General features: G+C 41.0%; 1 protein-coding gene across 8 annotated transcripts in view; it reads right to left on the bottom strand.

The window, feature by feature from the left end:
* The window catches only part of TENM1 (teneurin transmembrane protein 1), a 332,266-nt gene that overhangs the window by 181,152 nt on the left and 138,543 nt on the right, over window positions 1-12,571 (bottom strand). For all 8 annotated transcript variants that reach the window (XM_063141817.1, XM_063141823.1, XM_063141820.1 and 5 more), the window contains one exon: window positions 6,386-6,538. In XM_063141817.1, coding sequence (XP_062997887.1) covers window positions 6,386-6,538 — 153 coding nt within the window. The remainder of the gene's footprint in view (window positions 1-6,385; window positions 6,539-12,571) is intronic.

The following is a 12,571-nucleotide window of genomic DNA, read 5'->3' as shown; positions in this document are numbered from 1 at the left end:
TCTCTACAGTCCTGATGGAAAAAGAAAAACAAGCACCCAGGAGCAGGCACCTCTCTGCAGTTTCAAAGACGTTTCAGATATTGACTTTAAACAAACTTTCTACAAGCCATTACCCGTAAGGCCAAGCAAAATGATAAAAGATCTTTTTGCTGTTATTGGCATACAGTAAGTAGAGTCAATTATGTTGTCTTAGTACAATAACTCTAAGGTCAAGGGCATAGCAATGTGCTATAGTGATGTTGGTCAGTGTTGATAGCCTTTAAATGAGATTTCAACGGCCTTACTTTTTTATGAACGCTTAAAGTCTTGTTTGTCTGGGAGATGCATATTGTAGTATCAGATGATATTATTCAGGCATGACATGATGTTGTTATGGAAATGTAACTTCCTTGGCAGAACTGTCCATCATTCACCTTCTTACGGTAAGTCTTAATGCTCCATAATTGTACAGTAAAATGCATAAATATTATCTATGGGCTGGTTCACATAATGCAAAAGTGGTTTAATCTCCAAGATAATCCCAGCAGGCTGCAGAAGAGGAGTGGGCGAAGGAAAGTGGGAGCCATCAGCTCTCCTGGGAAGACAGCTTTATCAGGTTTTGCCTTTCCCCAACTGTCATGCAGCAGCCATTCCATCAGGCTGTAGAAGAGGTAGAGATAGGAAGCAAGCCAACTCCTTTGGCTCAGCTCAGAAACTAGCCATTTCTTTTTGTCTCCCTTGCTCATGATAGGAAGACCAACAACACTAGGGTGACTGTATGGAAAGGCGGACCAGGGTCCTGTATCTTTAACAGTTGTATAGGAAAGGGGATTTCAGCAGGTGCCATTTGTACGCACGCAGCACCTGGTGAAATTCCCTCTTTATCACAACAGTGAAAGCTGCAGGAGCCCTGCCTTCTTGACCAGATGCAAAAGAGGGCAGGGCTCCTGCAGCTTCAACTGTTGTGATGCTGCATGAATACAAATGAGACCTGCTGAAATTTCCTTTTCTATACAACTGCCAAAGTTACAGGAGCCCTGTCCTCCTTTCCATTTGGTCACTCTAAACAACAAGGAGCTGCATTCCCACTGATCCTTATAAGAGAACCTTATAACATGAAGAACTGGTCCCTTCATTTTCTTGTTTTCCTTTCCTTTCCAATCCCCACTCTTTTATGCTTTTCTGATGTCTCTTTTTAGATGGTAAGCCCAATGCCAGCGATTCAGTATCCGACAAACAACATTTAAGGAACACAGCTGGCTCCTTAAAGGATGCAGAGCTTAAGAACAGGCATTGACTGCCTTTATGAGGCCTCAGATGGCTTCAGCTCCTTCTTGAGGCAACTTCACTCCATAGCTCAGCGAACAGAGCCTACAGTGAGCTTTCCGGGGTCCTGATTTCTGGTTTAAGTGACATGCCTTGGCTTTGACTTGACCCGGTTTTGACCTTGCCTGGCTGGACTTAACCCTGGACTTAACCCAACCTTGCCTGGCACTTGGGTGTAAGCTTCATTGAACTCAGTGGATTTACTTCTGAGTCAATTTAGGAGTGCGGGAAACTGGATTATACAATGCCTGAGCATTGGTCTATCACAGGTTGGTCACTGGTACATCTAGGGTTGACCATATTACCCCAACATTAAAATCACTCCACTGGCTGCCAATTAGTTTCTGGGCAAAGTACAAAGTGTTGGTCATTACCTTTACAACCCTACATGGTTTGGGTCCAGGTTACCTGTGGGATCGCCTTCTCCCATACAATCTACCTTGCATACTCAGGTCCTTTGGGGAGAACTTACTTCACTGAGCCAAAACTAGGCTGACAACTGTTCCCCAGAGGACTTTTTTTTCTGCTGGCCCCGGACTGTGCAATGGCCTGCCAGAGGAAATTAATCAACTTAACTCTCTCTCTCTCTGAATTTAAGACCACTTTAAAGACTAGCCTTTTCCGGCTGACCTACCCAGATGAATTTGAACCTTAAGAATTTTTAAAGATGTGCTGATTGTTATTTTGTACTGGTTTTATATGCTCTTTTAATTAATTTTACGTATTTGATTTCTATTGTATTGTACTAATGTTGTTCCAATCTTTTCAGCCGCTATTAACAATTCTTATCAACAATTTGTTGACAAGAAGATCTTTGCAGACATCTTTTAAAAGTAAGATACGATATATATTCTTTTGATAAGCAATATTTTGTATGAATGTAACAAAATATCGTATACAGAGCACTTTGTCCTCTTAAATTTGAAGAATGCTTTAAACAATTTACATATGTACTGTACATAGGCCCCTGTGGCAATAAGTCAATTTAATTTTACAATAAGAATATATATTTTGTTGTTCCTACCATGTTTTATAGTATGTATTTTAAATGTTTACACCCCCCTGAAGGAGGCCTTGAAAAGGTACAGGCCGAAACGCATCGGGCTTTACAACCTACAATAAAAAGTTCAGCATTCTGAGAATTCGTTTCTCTCTTCTTTTCACTCTTTCCATGTTTTCAAACAGAAATGCTTCCCAGCTCAGCCTGGAGACACGCAGATTATACAGAGGTCCTTCTGCATGACAAACATGTACTCAAACCAATGAGCTGTATCTTTTCGAAGCTTGCATAAGATTGGTCCCTGTGTCTGGTATCTCAAGGAATAAGCATGCAGTGCGGATGACTGATAACTGGAAAATGCCTCTTCTCTCAAGTGAAAAGCCTTCAGAAACAGCAGCGTTTATTATTCTCTTGACATTCTCCCCTTACTTCAGAGCATCTCTGTCCATGATTTTTTTTAAAAAAAAAACATTTTCTAAAGAAAAAACATTTAAAGATGTATTCCTGCTACAAATGCATTATTCTGCTTTTTGTGTGTGTCGTTCTCTAGCATACTGACAGCAAAGACAGGCTCCTAATCACGGATCTTTCATGGCTTCAAGAAATTGAAAATCTGAACTGTGAAGCACCAATTATCTTCACAGGGGAGCTCCCGTGTGCTGATTATCACTGACTCCTGAAACAATCAATCTCATTATGCTTTTCTGGTAAATACCAACCATCAATAGAATGTCTGGATTAAAAGAAAGAAAAGAAACTTATTGCAACCTATTAAAATACTAGGCCACAAGGCAGAGTGGTCTGACATGCCAGGAAATGACCTTGGCTCAACGGTAGAGCATGTGCTTGGCCTACAGTCAGATGTTCAGTCCTAGGGTAACCCTATGAAAAGGAGGACAGGGCTCCTGGATCTTTAACAGTTGTATTGAAAAGGAAATTTCAGCAGGTGTCATTTGTATATATGGAGAACCTGGTGAAATTTCCTCTTCATCACAACTGTTAAAGATGCACTCTTTTAAATCTGGTCACTCTAGTATAGCTCCTGCAGCTTTAACTGTTGTGATGAAGAGGAAATTTCACCACGTTCCCCATATATACAAATGACACCTGCTGAAATTCCCTTTTCTATGCAACTGTTAAAGATACAGGAGCCCTGTCCTCCTTTTCATGTGGTCAGTCCTTGGCATAAGAACATAAGAAGTGTTCTGCTGGATCAGACCAAGGGTCCATCTAGTCCAGCACTCTGTTCACACAGTGGCCAGCCAGCCATCGGCCAGGGATGAACAAGCAGGACATGGTGCAACAGCACCTTCCCACCCATGTTCCCCAGTAACAGTCTTGTTGCCTCGGATACTGGGGGCATCTCCAGGTAAGACTGGAAATGTTCATACCTGAAATGCTGGAGAACTGCTTCCAGTCAACTGTTGACCATGTTCAGATGACATGCTAAGCCACGGTGGTTAAGCATTTTGAACTTAACATTATGGCTTAGCATGTCATGTGAACCAAGACTTTGCATGTTGTGCGAACCATTCTTAACCATGATGGCTACATAGCCATGGTTTAAGCACATTCACTAACCATTTGCTGCAAAAGGGTTAGCAGCCTAAGTATGGCTCACTGTGTTGTCTGAACAGGCCCAGAGTCAGCAATATTGCATGACATGGGCTGATGGTTTGTCTCTGATGCTTTGATTTTTTTAAAAAATACCTTGCATTTTAATGGTATCAATTTTGAATATTGGAAGGTTACCCTATTTCAAACATTGGTAATGAAATTAGCACTCTGCTGTTTTAATTATGTTAGTGGCTTATGGGTTTGAGGATGCAATCATGTTGGATTGCTGCATTTTAGATGGAAGCCTTTGATCTCAAGAAGGTCTTCAACAGAAAGTCAGATGTTCAGTGCTCATTTATGTGGGTCCATTGCAGTACCAGTGTTATCATTAGGAACATGAGAACCATGTGCAGCTCTCTTTCCCTCTTCAGTTCCCTCTTGCCCAGATATCAACTAATCAAGCTTCAAAATATCAAGGATACAAATGGTTCCCATTTGGGGCAGAACTTCAGCTCAATGGGGAGAGTCTGGAGCTCAGTGATTGAACCTGGGACCGTTTGCATACAGATGGTCCCAGATTCGATCCTGCCTGAAATTCTGGAGAGTTGCTGTCAGTGATAGACCAGTGGTTTAACTCAGTATGAATCAGCTTCTCATGTTGCCACCTTAAAGAAATTGACTCTGCCCAGTATTCCAACATATGATTGTTGTTGCAATATTACATGCTTAGTTCCTCCACGATAGCGAACAATTTAATCATGCAAAATCCCTTCCTACTATTACCAATCTGAATTCATCCCCCCCTCAAAAAAACATTTCTGTTTTATCGCACTGAACATATAAAATGGCCCATAATGATCAATGGTGCCAGATGTAGGCATTGTCAAACTTATTTGAAACAGTGATCAAAGCACCTATCAAATTCTACATATACAAGAGAGGAAAATTTCCCAGAAAGTCTAGCAGAGTTATATTTAACTTCAAAAGGGGGAATTTCTCAAAATGAAAGGGATTAAGGAAACTGAAGGGGACAGTGAAGAGGTCAAATTCCTTCAGGAAGTTTGGAGGTCATTTAAAAACCACTAACATACAGGCTCAATGTATGTGCCTGACATCTAGTTTTTAAAAGGTAGAAATGGAACAAGTTCAAAAAGATGGCAGTTATGATCAAGGCCAGCAGCATACATTATCTTAGCAAACACAGGTTTAACCTCAAATTTCCCAAGGTGATGTGAACATAGACAAGAAGGGGCTTAACCCTGCCATGCCTCCAATTTCCACAGGCAAAATATCCATCCCATCATCTCTCAGTCATTTCCCCCTTAATTAGGCTCATTCCTTGTCTTAGAACCTGGCTGGGGGAAAAATAGAACCAGCCTAGAGGAGAATACTAAAGGGGAGAATCAGAAGGCAAGGGGAAGGGGTTAGGCACTCCCCTCCTGCCCTGCAAATGCCTCCTAAGACCACGGGAGGGTTAGAAGGCTAATACATGCTTAGATCAGAAATTGCTGTGTCATTATACATTGACTAAGAAAAAGGGGAGTAACCATGGAGCTGGCCATGGAGGTCACCTTATGAATCAAGAAGGTTCAAGGTGAAAGCAGTTGGGGAAACAGTGCGATGGAGTGATTAGCATCAGGATACAACCTCTGACAAATTATTTCAGATGTAATCAGAATGTATTTATTTCAGCGATTCCTGCTTATCTCCTCTGAATAAGTCCACAAAACAGTTGAAAAAGTTTCTATTTTAAAAAAAAAAAATTTGGTGGCGGTGGAGAAAATAACAATACCCCCCCCCCACACACACACTAACACAACTCAAAATATAAAACACACACCATACCACTGCTGTGGTGGTAAATTTGGAAATGCAGGCACTCATCATAACAGTCCCTATTACCAGATGGCATTTTGCCTTGTCCCTTCACGCAATTGGAATTACAAGAGAGGTTGAACAGCTGGATAGGATTCCAAACGTAATCCAAAATTAGACTTGTTTTCACATGTCACCTAAAAATGAAAGAAGGAGGAGCAAGGGAGGACTCCCTGGGGAGTGATTTGTGCAAGCATGATGCTTCCACATAGTACTTCGGCTTAATTAAACAAAATGGGGGTAAAAAAATAATAATAGGTACGGTCATTTCCTTCTGATACCCTTTTCTCTCCCACAAAGGAACATGTGCATAAGATAGGGTGACCATATGAAAAGGAGAACAGGGCTCCTGTATCTTTAACAGTTGTATTGAAAAGGAAATTTCAGCAGGTGTCATTTGTATATATGGAGAACCTGGTGAAATTTCCTCTTCATCACAACCGTTAAAGCTGCCCTCTTTTAAATCTGGTCACTCTAGTATAGCTCCTGCACTTTAACTGTTGTGATGAAGAGGGAATTTCACCAGGTTCTCCATATATACAAATGACACCTGCTGAAATTCCCTTTTCTATGCAACTGTTAAAGATACAGGAGCCCTGTCCTCCTTTTCATACGGTTACCCTACATAAGAGATAGAAGAAGAGGTACCTTTCCTTTCGGTTTTATCTGGAACCTTTCCTCCGATTGGCGAATAAGTTGTGTCGATGGATTCTGTGCCTTTGGTTCCCTTACTGACTCCATTTTCATAGAGTTGCCCTTCAACAGGCTGCAGTTGCCAAGTTAGGCCAAACAAATGTACTGCTGTTTAAAAAAAAAAATGGAGAAAGAGAGAGAGAGAGAAGGAAGAACAGCAATTAATTTATGCCCACATTTATTGTGCGAAGAAAGAAGGGAGCAGGCCAGCTTTTACAGAAGTCAATTATTGCATGCCTGTGTTTGGACTACACTGAAATTCTAAGTATGCTAATTTCACCTTAAAACTAAATGTTTAATTAGATTCCACATTTTTCCTTTGGAGTTCAGCCAGGACTGGATGATGAATCTCCCCATCCCCCGGTAATTAACAGAAAGGCTTTCAATTCAAAGAACAATGGTTTTGGAAGTAAGACACTGCATGGGAAGTTATCAAACTGTATCTGTAGGTGAAACTACAGACCCTACACTAATTCAGCACCATGGACATAGTTCAATATATTGGGATTCAACGCCAAGGACTCAGAGCCCACTTCTCCTACTCACACATTGAATTTTTTTTAAAAAAACACCAAGTTTTTCTTGTCCTATTCATGAAAAAAATGTGAATTTTGACAAGTTCTAATAAAAACGAGGGGGAAAATGAGCAAATGAAATTCTCATCCATCAATTAGTGATGGGTTGAGTGTTAGGGTTACTCTGTGTGTTTATTGCATTTGTCCTTACTTGAAAATCAATAAAAATAGTATTTAAAAAAATACTTGCTCTCTATTTCTAATTTTTCCAATCTTAAGTTTGGTTGATCTCAAACTTTTTCAATTCCTCCGGTTTTAAATTCAGCTCATCCCAAACTATGAGAATTATTTTTTTCCGTGAAGTTCGCATGAAAGTTCATAAGGATTTTTGGTGCACCATACTCCTAATACATACATATATTTTTTTGCCAAACATACACATTTTTTCTGCAATAATTTTTCCTAATGCATAGTATTTTTAATGTTCTTTTCCCCAATATACACATTTTTGTCCACATTTTGGAGAAGGGTGGATTTCAAAGAAAAACTGAGCTTCGATTCATATTGCAAGTTCAAAAGTGTGAAGTTAAATAAATCCCCATTAAAATGTGAACTGAATGAATTTCTCCCCCATTCAATGTCCTACCACCAATGTCTTTAACTTTCCCATCACCCACCACTGTTTCTGCTCCTGCAATTTCCCCATACAAGTTATTTTTAACTCAACCCTATATTCCAGACCCAAACAAACAAATTGTATTTATTTTGTGTAGCAAAAGCCATTACAAACAAACAGGACACATGAAAACAAAAGTAAAATACACAACAGTTTAAAATAATGTTTCTCTGTTGTGGAACTCTGACTGTGGAATGCCCTCCCCTTGGAGGTCCGACTGGCGGTAATGCTGACTTTATTCCGGCGCCAAGTGAAAACATGGCTTTTTAACAAAGCCTTTAATGGTTGAATTCACTAAGATGGCACATTCTTATAACTGTTTTAATTGTTTTTCCTGTCCTATTCATGAAAAAAAATGTGAATTTTGAAAAGTTCTTATAAAAACGAGGGGAAAAAATGAACCAAATGAAATTCTCATCCATCAATTAGTGATGGGCAAGTCTGTAAAATTCACTTGCTCTCTATTTCTAATTTTTCCAATCTTAAGTTTGGAATCTTAAGATTGATCTCAAACTCTTTGAATTCCTCTGGTCTTAAATTCAGCTCATCCCAAACTATGAGAATTATTTTTTTCTATGAAGTTCGCATGAAAATTCATAAGGATTTTTGGTGCACCATACTCCTAATACATACATATATTTTTTTTGCCAAACATACATTTTTTTTGTGCAATAATTTTTCCTAATGCATTGTATTTTTAATGTTCTTTTTCCCAATATACACATTTTTGTCCACATTTTGGAGAAGGGTGGATTTCAAAGAAAATCTGAGCTTCGATTCAGTTCAAAACTGTGGAATGCCCTCCCCTTGGAGGCCCGACTGGCGCCAACGCTGACTTTATTCCGGCGCCTAGTGAAAACATGGCTTTTTAACAAAGCCTTTGATGGTTGAATTCACTAAGATGGCACATTCTTATAACTGTTTTAATTGTTTTTACTGCTTTTAAATTATATATTGTTTTAACTTGGTTCATGGTTTAATTTGTTTTTAGCTGTGTATGTTTATTGTTTTATACTGTATACTTTTATCTGTACGCCACCCTGAGATCTTAATGATATAGGACAGGAGGGATACAAATGTCTTAAATATATTGTATATTGTATTTGGGTTTTTAGATTGTTGATTATTTTATTATGTCCTCATGGTTTTAATTTTTGTGAACCGCCCAGAGAGCTTCATCTATTGGGCGGTATAAAAATGTAATAAATAAAATAAAAATAAATAAAATAAATAAATAAATAATAAAACCCAACTGTAATGGCTCACTCATCAATACAGATCAGCTTATTGCAAATTTCTCTCCTTAAAATTGCAGCTCTGAAGGTAGATTGGTCCATCTTTTCAGAAACCTGGTGCAAAGTACCCCCCAGTAAGAAGTTAATCAAATACCCATCAGAACTGCCTAATGGCAGATTTAAGTCCCTGAACAAATCCGTTCTTAAATCTTTGTAAATTGGGCAATAAAGCAGATAATGAGGGAGATGCCAGACCCAGATCAAGGGCAAAACACAAAGACAGGAGACCGGGAAAGGGGGGGGGGAACCTCACCGCACTACACAGGTAAGAACATGAGAAGTGCTGTTCTAGTCTGTTCACACAGTGGCCAACTAGCTGTCGGCCAGGGACCAACGAAGCATGACACGGTGGGTAGCTGATAGATATTTTACTGCCGAAATTCAGTGGCAAACTGCTATGGATGCTTAGAATAGTCAAATTTATCTTTAAAACAAGCTACATTGCTTTCAAAGCTAAGTGGGTCTGTTCTAAGCCTCTGTATCTGCCACAGAAACTTAGAATGGACCAGTTGAGCTTACCCTCTTTTTATACCCCTTTTTTGGTGGTCTGGGGGTGGGGCTGGACTGCAGCCCATGATGGGAGGGGGTTTGGCCCCTCAGCACCTGGGGTTCCCAAGTTGCCTATTCCTGAACTAGGGGAAGCATTAGGCATCATCCTATTTCGAGCTGCAAATCCTAGTCATGATTTAAATAGAAGAAGGTTTGCTTTACCAAGCAGTTTCCTCTTTTTAAATGCTTGCAGATTAGTCTGAGGATGTGTTTGCTTCCTTTTGCAAATTGCAGAGCCCTGAAAACAGTTGAATTCAAAGTTTTCCTGTGGATAGTCATTTCGGATTTCTCTAAATATACTAACATGCAACAAAGCCATTTTTCAAACCCAGCCTCGCTCCACATGGTACGTTGCCTGCTGCTTCTCCAAATATTTCCATGTCATTCTGTCTGAATAATGCAAGATGTAGGTGGGGGGGTGGGGGAAGGAGAATTCATAGAAGCAATCTTCCAAGAATTACAGCTCTTCAGCCCAGTAGACAGTCAGAGAGGAAGTGGCCATTGCAGTTAAGAACTGCACTTAAGAACTGTAATTTGGCGAAGGTTGCTTGTCATAAAATTACATGGCCAGAATGATTCTCAAGCCCAGCCCTATGCATTGTGATAGGATCCTTTCATACATAGCCACAATTCGCCCATATCATTCAGACCAAAGCATGTTAGAAAGAGCAAAAGCAACAGAGATACATGCTGCCAGAGAAATGAAATAAACCCATTATTATGATGCCCATATTTAGTTCCAGTACTGACACACAATGACTTGCTCTTTAAGATGAAATATTTCCAGCTGGCTGAAGCTAGTGCATGAAAGACCACTAAAGAATGGAAGTTGCCAAGCCAACCTGACCTAGAAGACAACTTGTTCCCTGGTCCAAATTTCCTTTTGTTGCAGAACGAGCATTCCACCCACCCCCCATTGCACACAAATGATGATATTATTCTCTGATATTAATATCACTCCTGCTAATTGCTAACTCAGCTGGTGAGTGCCAACTTAATTGTAACTAAAATGGGGCCACTGAGAAAAAGGGAGAGGTATAAGCATACTTGGGGTGTGTGTGTGGGGGAAGTCTGCAGAAGTACAAATAATCTTCAGGAAAATAAGCAAACCAAACAAAGCAATGTCCTCCTCCTAACCAGTCCAAGAAGGATGGAATATACTAAGTGGCCACAGGACACTGAATTTCTGTTGGAGGGGAGGTGAATAAATGGGGTGAAAGGAGGAATGGAATGGAAAATTATGGAAGAAGATATGGCTGGTATGAAGTACAGGAACACCCCACCCATTTCACTTGTTAAACTTCTAAAAAGAATATTATGATTTCTGCTATCTATTCAAAGAGCATCGGAAAACAGAATGGTTAAGGTGAGGAAGACATGACAACACATGGGTCAGAACTAGAGCCTTCTTGGAAAGCAATCATAATTTGAGGTCAAGCTATATACACGTGGCATTCAATGCAACATTAGAAATAATGAATAGGATTCCCCCCACCCTGCCATGGGGAGTTCCTTCCCAATGCAAATACTAGCCTCAGAAAAGGGATGCTCCTCAAACTGGGCGAAGGGAAGGGGAGGGTTAAAATATTCAATGCCCCATCTGCTCCGATTTCATTAATTATCACAAACCACAGCTTGATGGAAATTGCCTTTTAATTTACTGCAGGTTAGATGCAAAGACACATTTAACATCATGTGTAGTTTGGTCCTTAGAACTACTCTACTGAACTGAGATTATCCCAAATGGGTTGGAGAAGCAGGATTTGAAGATCAAAATAAAGCTATTCTGCATGGAACTACAATGGTTTAAACAAACCAGACTTCATAGGACAACAGCAAGCCATGGCTTCAATTTGTGGCTTGTAGGTGGTTAACAGCTCATGGTTTGTTTGCAGGGATGGCTTAAGAAAAGACGGCTTCAGAAAAGACAAGCCTGATTTCAACCAACCGCACCATGCAGTTCCAGTGCAAACTCTCCCATCTGCCTGAGGTGGAAGGACATGACTGGAGTTGCAGTCCTGAAAAGACACAAAGGTTGGAGAAGGCTGTTCTAAAGCTTCTCAGATGAGCTGTCAACCTCAGAGGAGATGATGGACCTGATCCAACTGCTAAGGATGAAGAAGCAGCACCTCAGGTCCACTTCATGTTCAGAAACATCTTCGCTACTGAAATTATGGAAGACTTAGGTATCTAAATAAGCACCTCCTAAATTCTACCTGCCACTTTAGAGCAGAATTGGGTTGCTTGACTCTTAATGTGACAGAGTAATGCAATTGGAAAGAAGGAACTAGGGCATGATAACTGAAGTAAACAATTGCATTCTAATATATATTCAATGAACAAAAAACCTACGGTTTATAAAACAATGTTAAGGCCCTACACTTTTCCACCAAGCACCAAAAAGCGGGGAAATTGGGAGTTAAGGCTCGCCAGCCTTAACGCCACATCCTCCCTAAGGAGGCAGAAAGTACCAGTGAAATTCTCATTCTGCCAAAGCAGATAAACCATGAGGACAGGATGGAGAATAGGATATGCAGAGGTGACTGTGGGGTTGTGGAAAACTGATGACGAACAACTTAGAGCCACCTACTTCTTTTTTTGTTTAGAGCAGCCCTTCCCCAACCTGGTGCCCTCCAAAGGTGTTGGACTGCAACGATTGATCATTGCAAGTCAGTATGTCCCATGGTCAGGAATGCTGGGACAGCAGGATGGGGAACGTAGGGCGGCGCCTCCAGGCAAGCCCCCCCCCCCCACCTCACCCTGCTTACCTGCTCTGTCGTCGTTGGGCCCGGCCTTGAACAGAGTGCCCTGGTGCACCCAGAAGCAAGGCCACACTTGCAGCCTTGCTTCTGGGTGGACCCAGGGGCTCAATTCAAGCCTGGGCCAGGTGACGACGGAGCAGGTACGAACCCCACACACACACCTGGCCCCTTACCTGGACCTGCTGCCACCGCTGCACTAAGTGCAGCAGCTCCAGCCAACCCCCCTTCTGCCTGGCCCCTTACCTGGAGCTGCCACTGCACAAACTGTCGCACCCCACAACTTGCCTTCTCCGTCATGGCCTGACCCATGCTTGAATTGAGCCCCTGAGTCCACCCAGAAGCAA

This window comes from Elgaria multicarinata, chromosome 15 (assembly GCF_023053635.1).
Source record: "Elgaria multicarinata webbii isolate HBS135686 ecotype San Diego chromosome 15, rElgMul1.1.pri, whole genome shotgun sequence".
Taxonomy (NCBI): Eukaryota; Metazoa; Chordata; class Lepidosauria; order Squamata; family Anguidae; genus Elgaria; species Elgaria multicarinata.
Note: the sequence above shows the minus strand (reverse complement) of the source record. Positions and strands in the feature narration are given on the sequence as shown.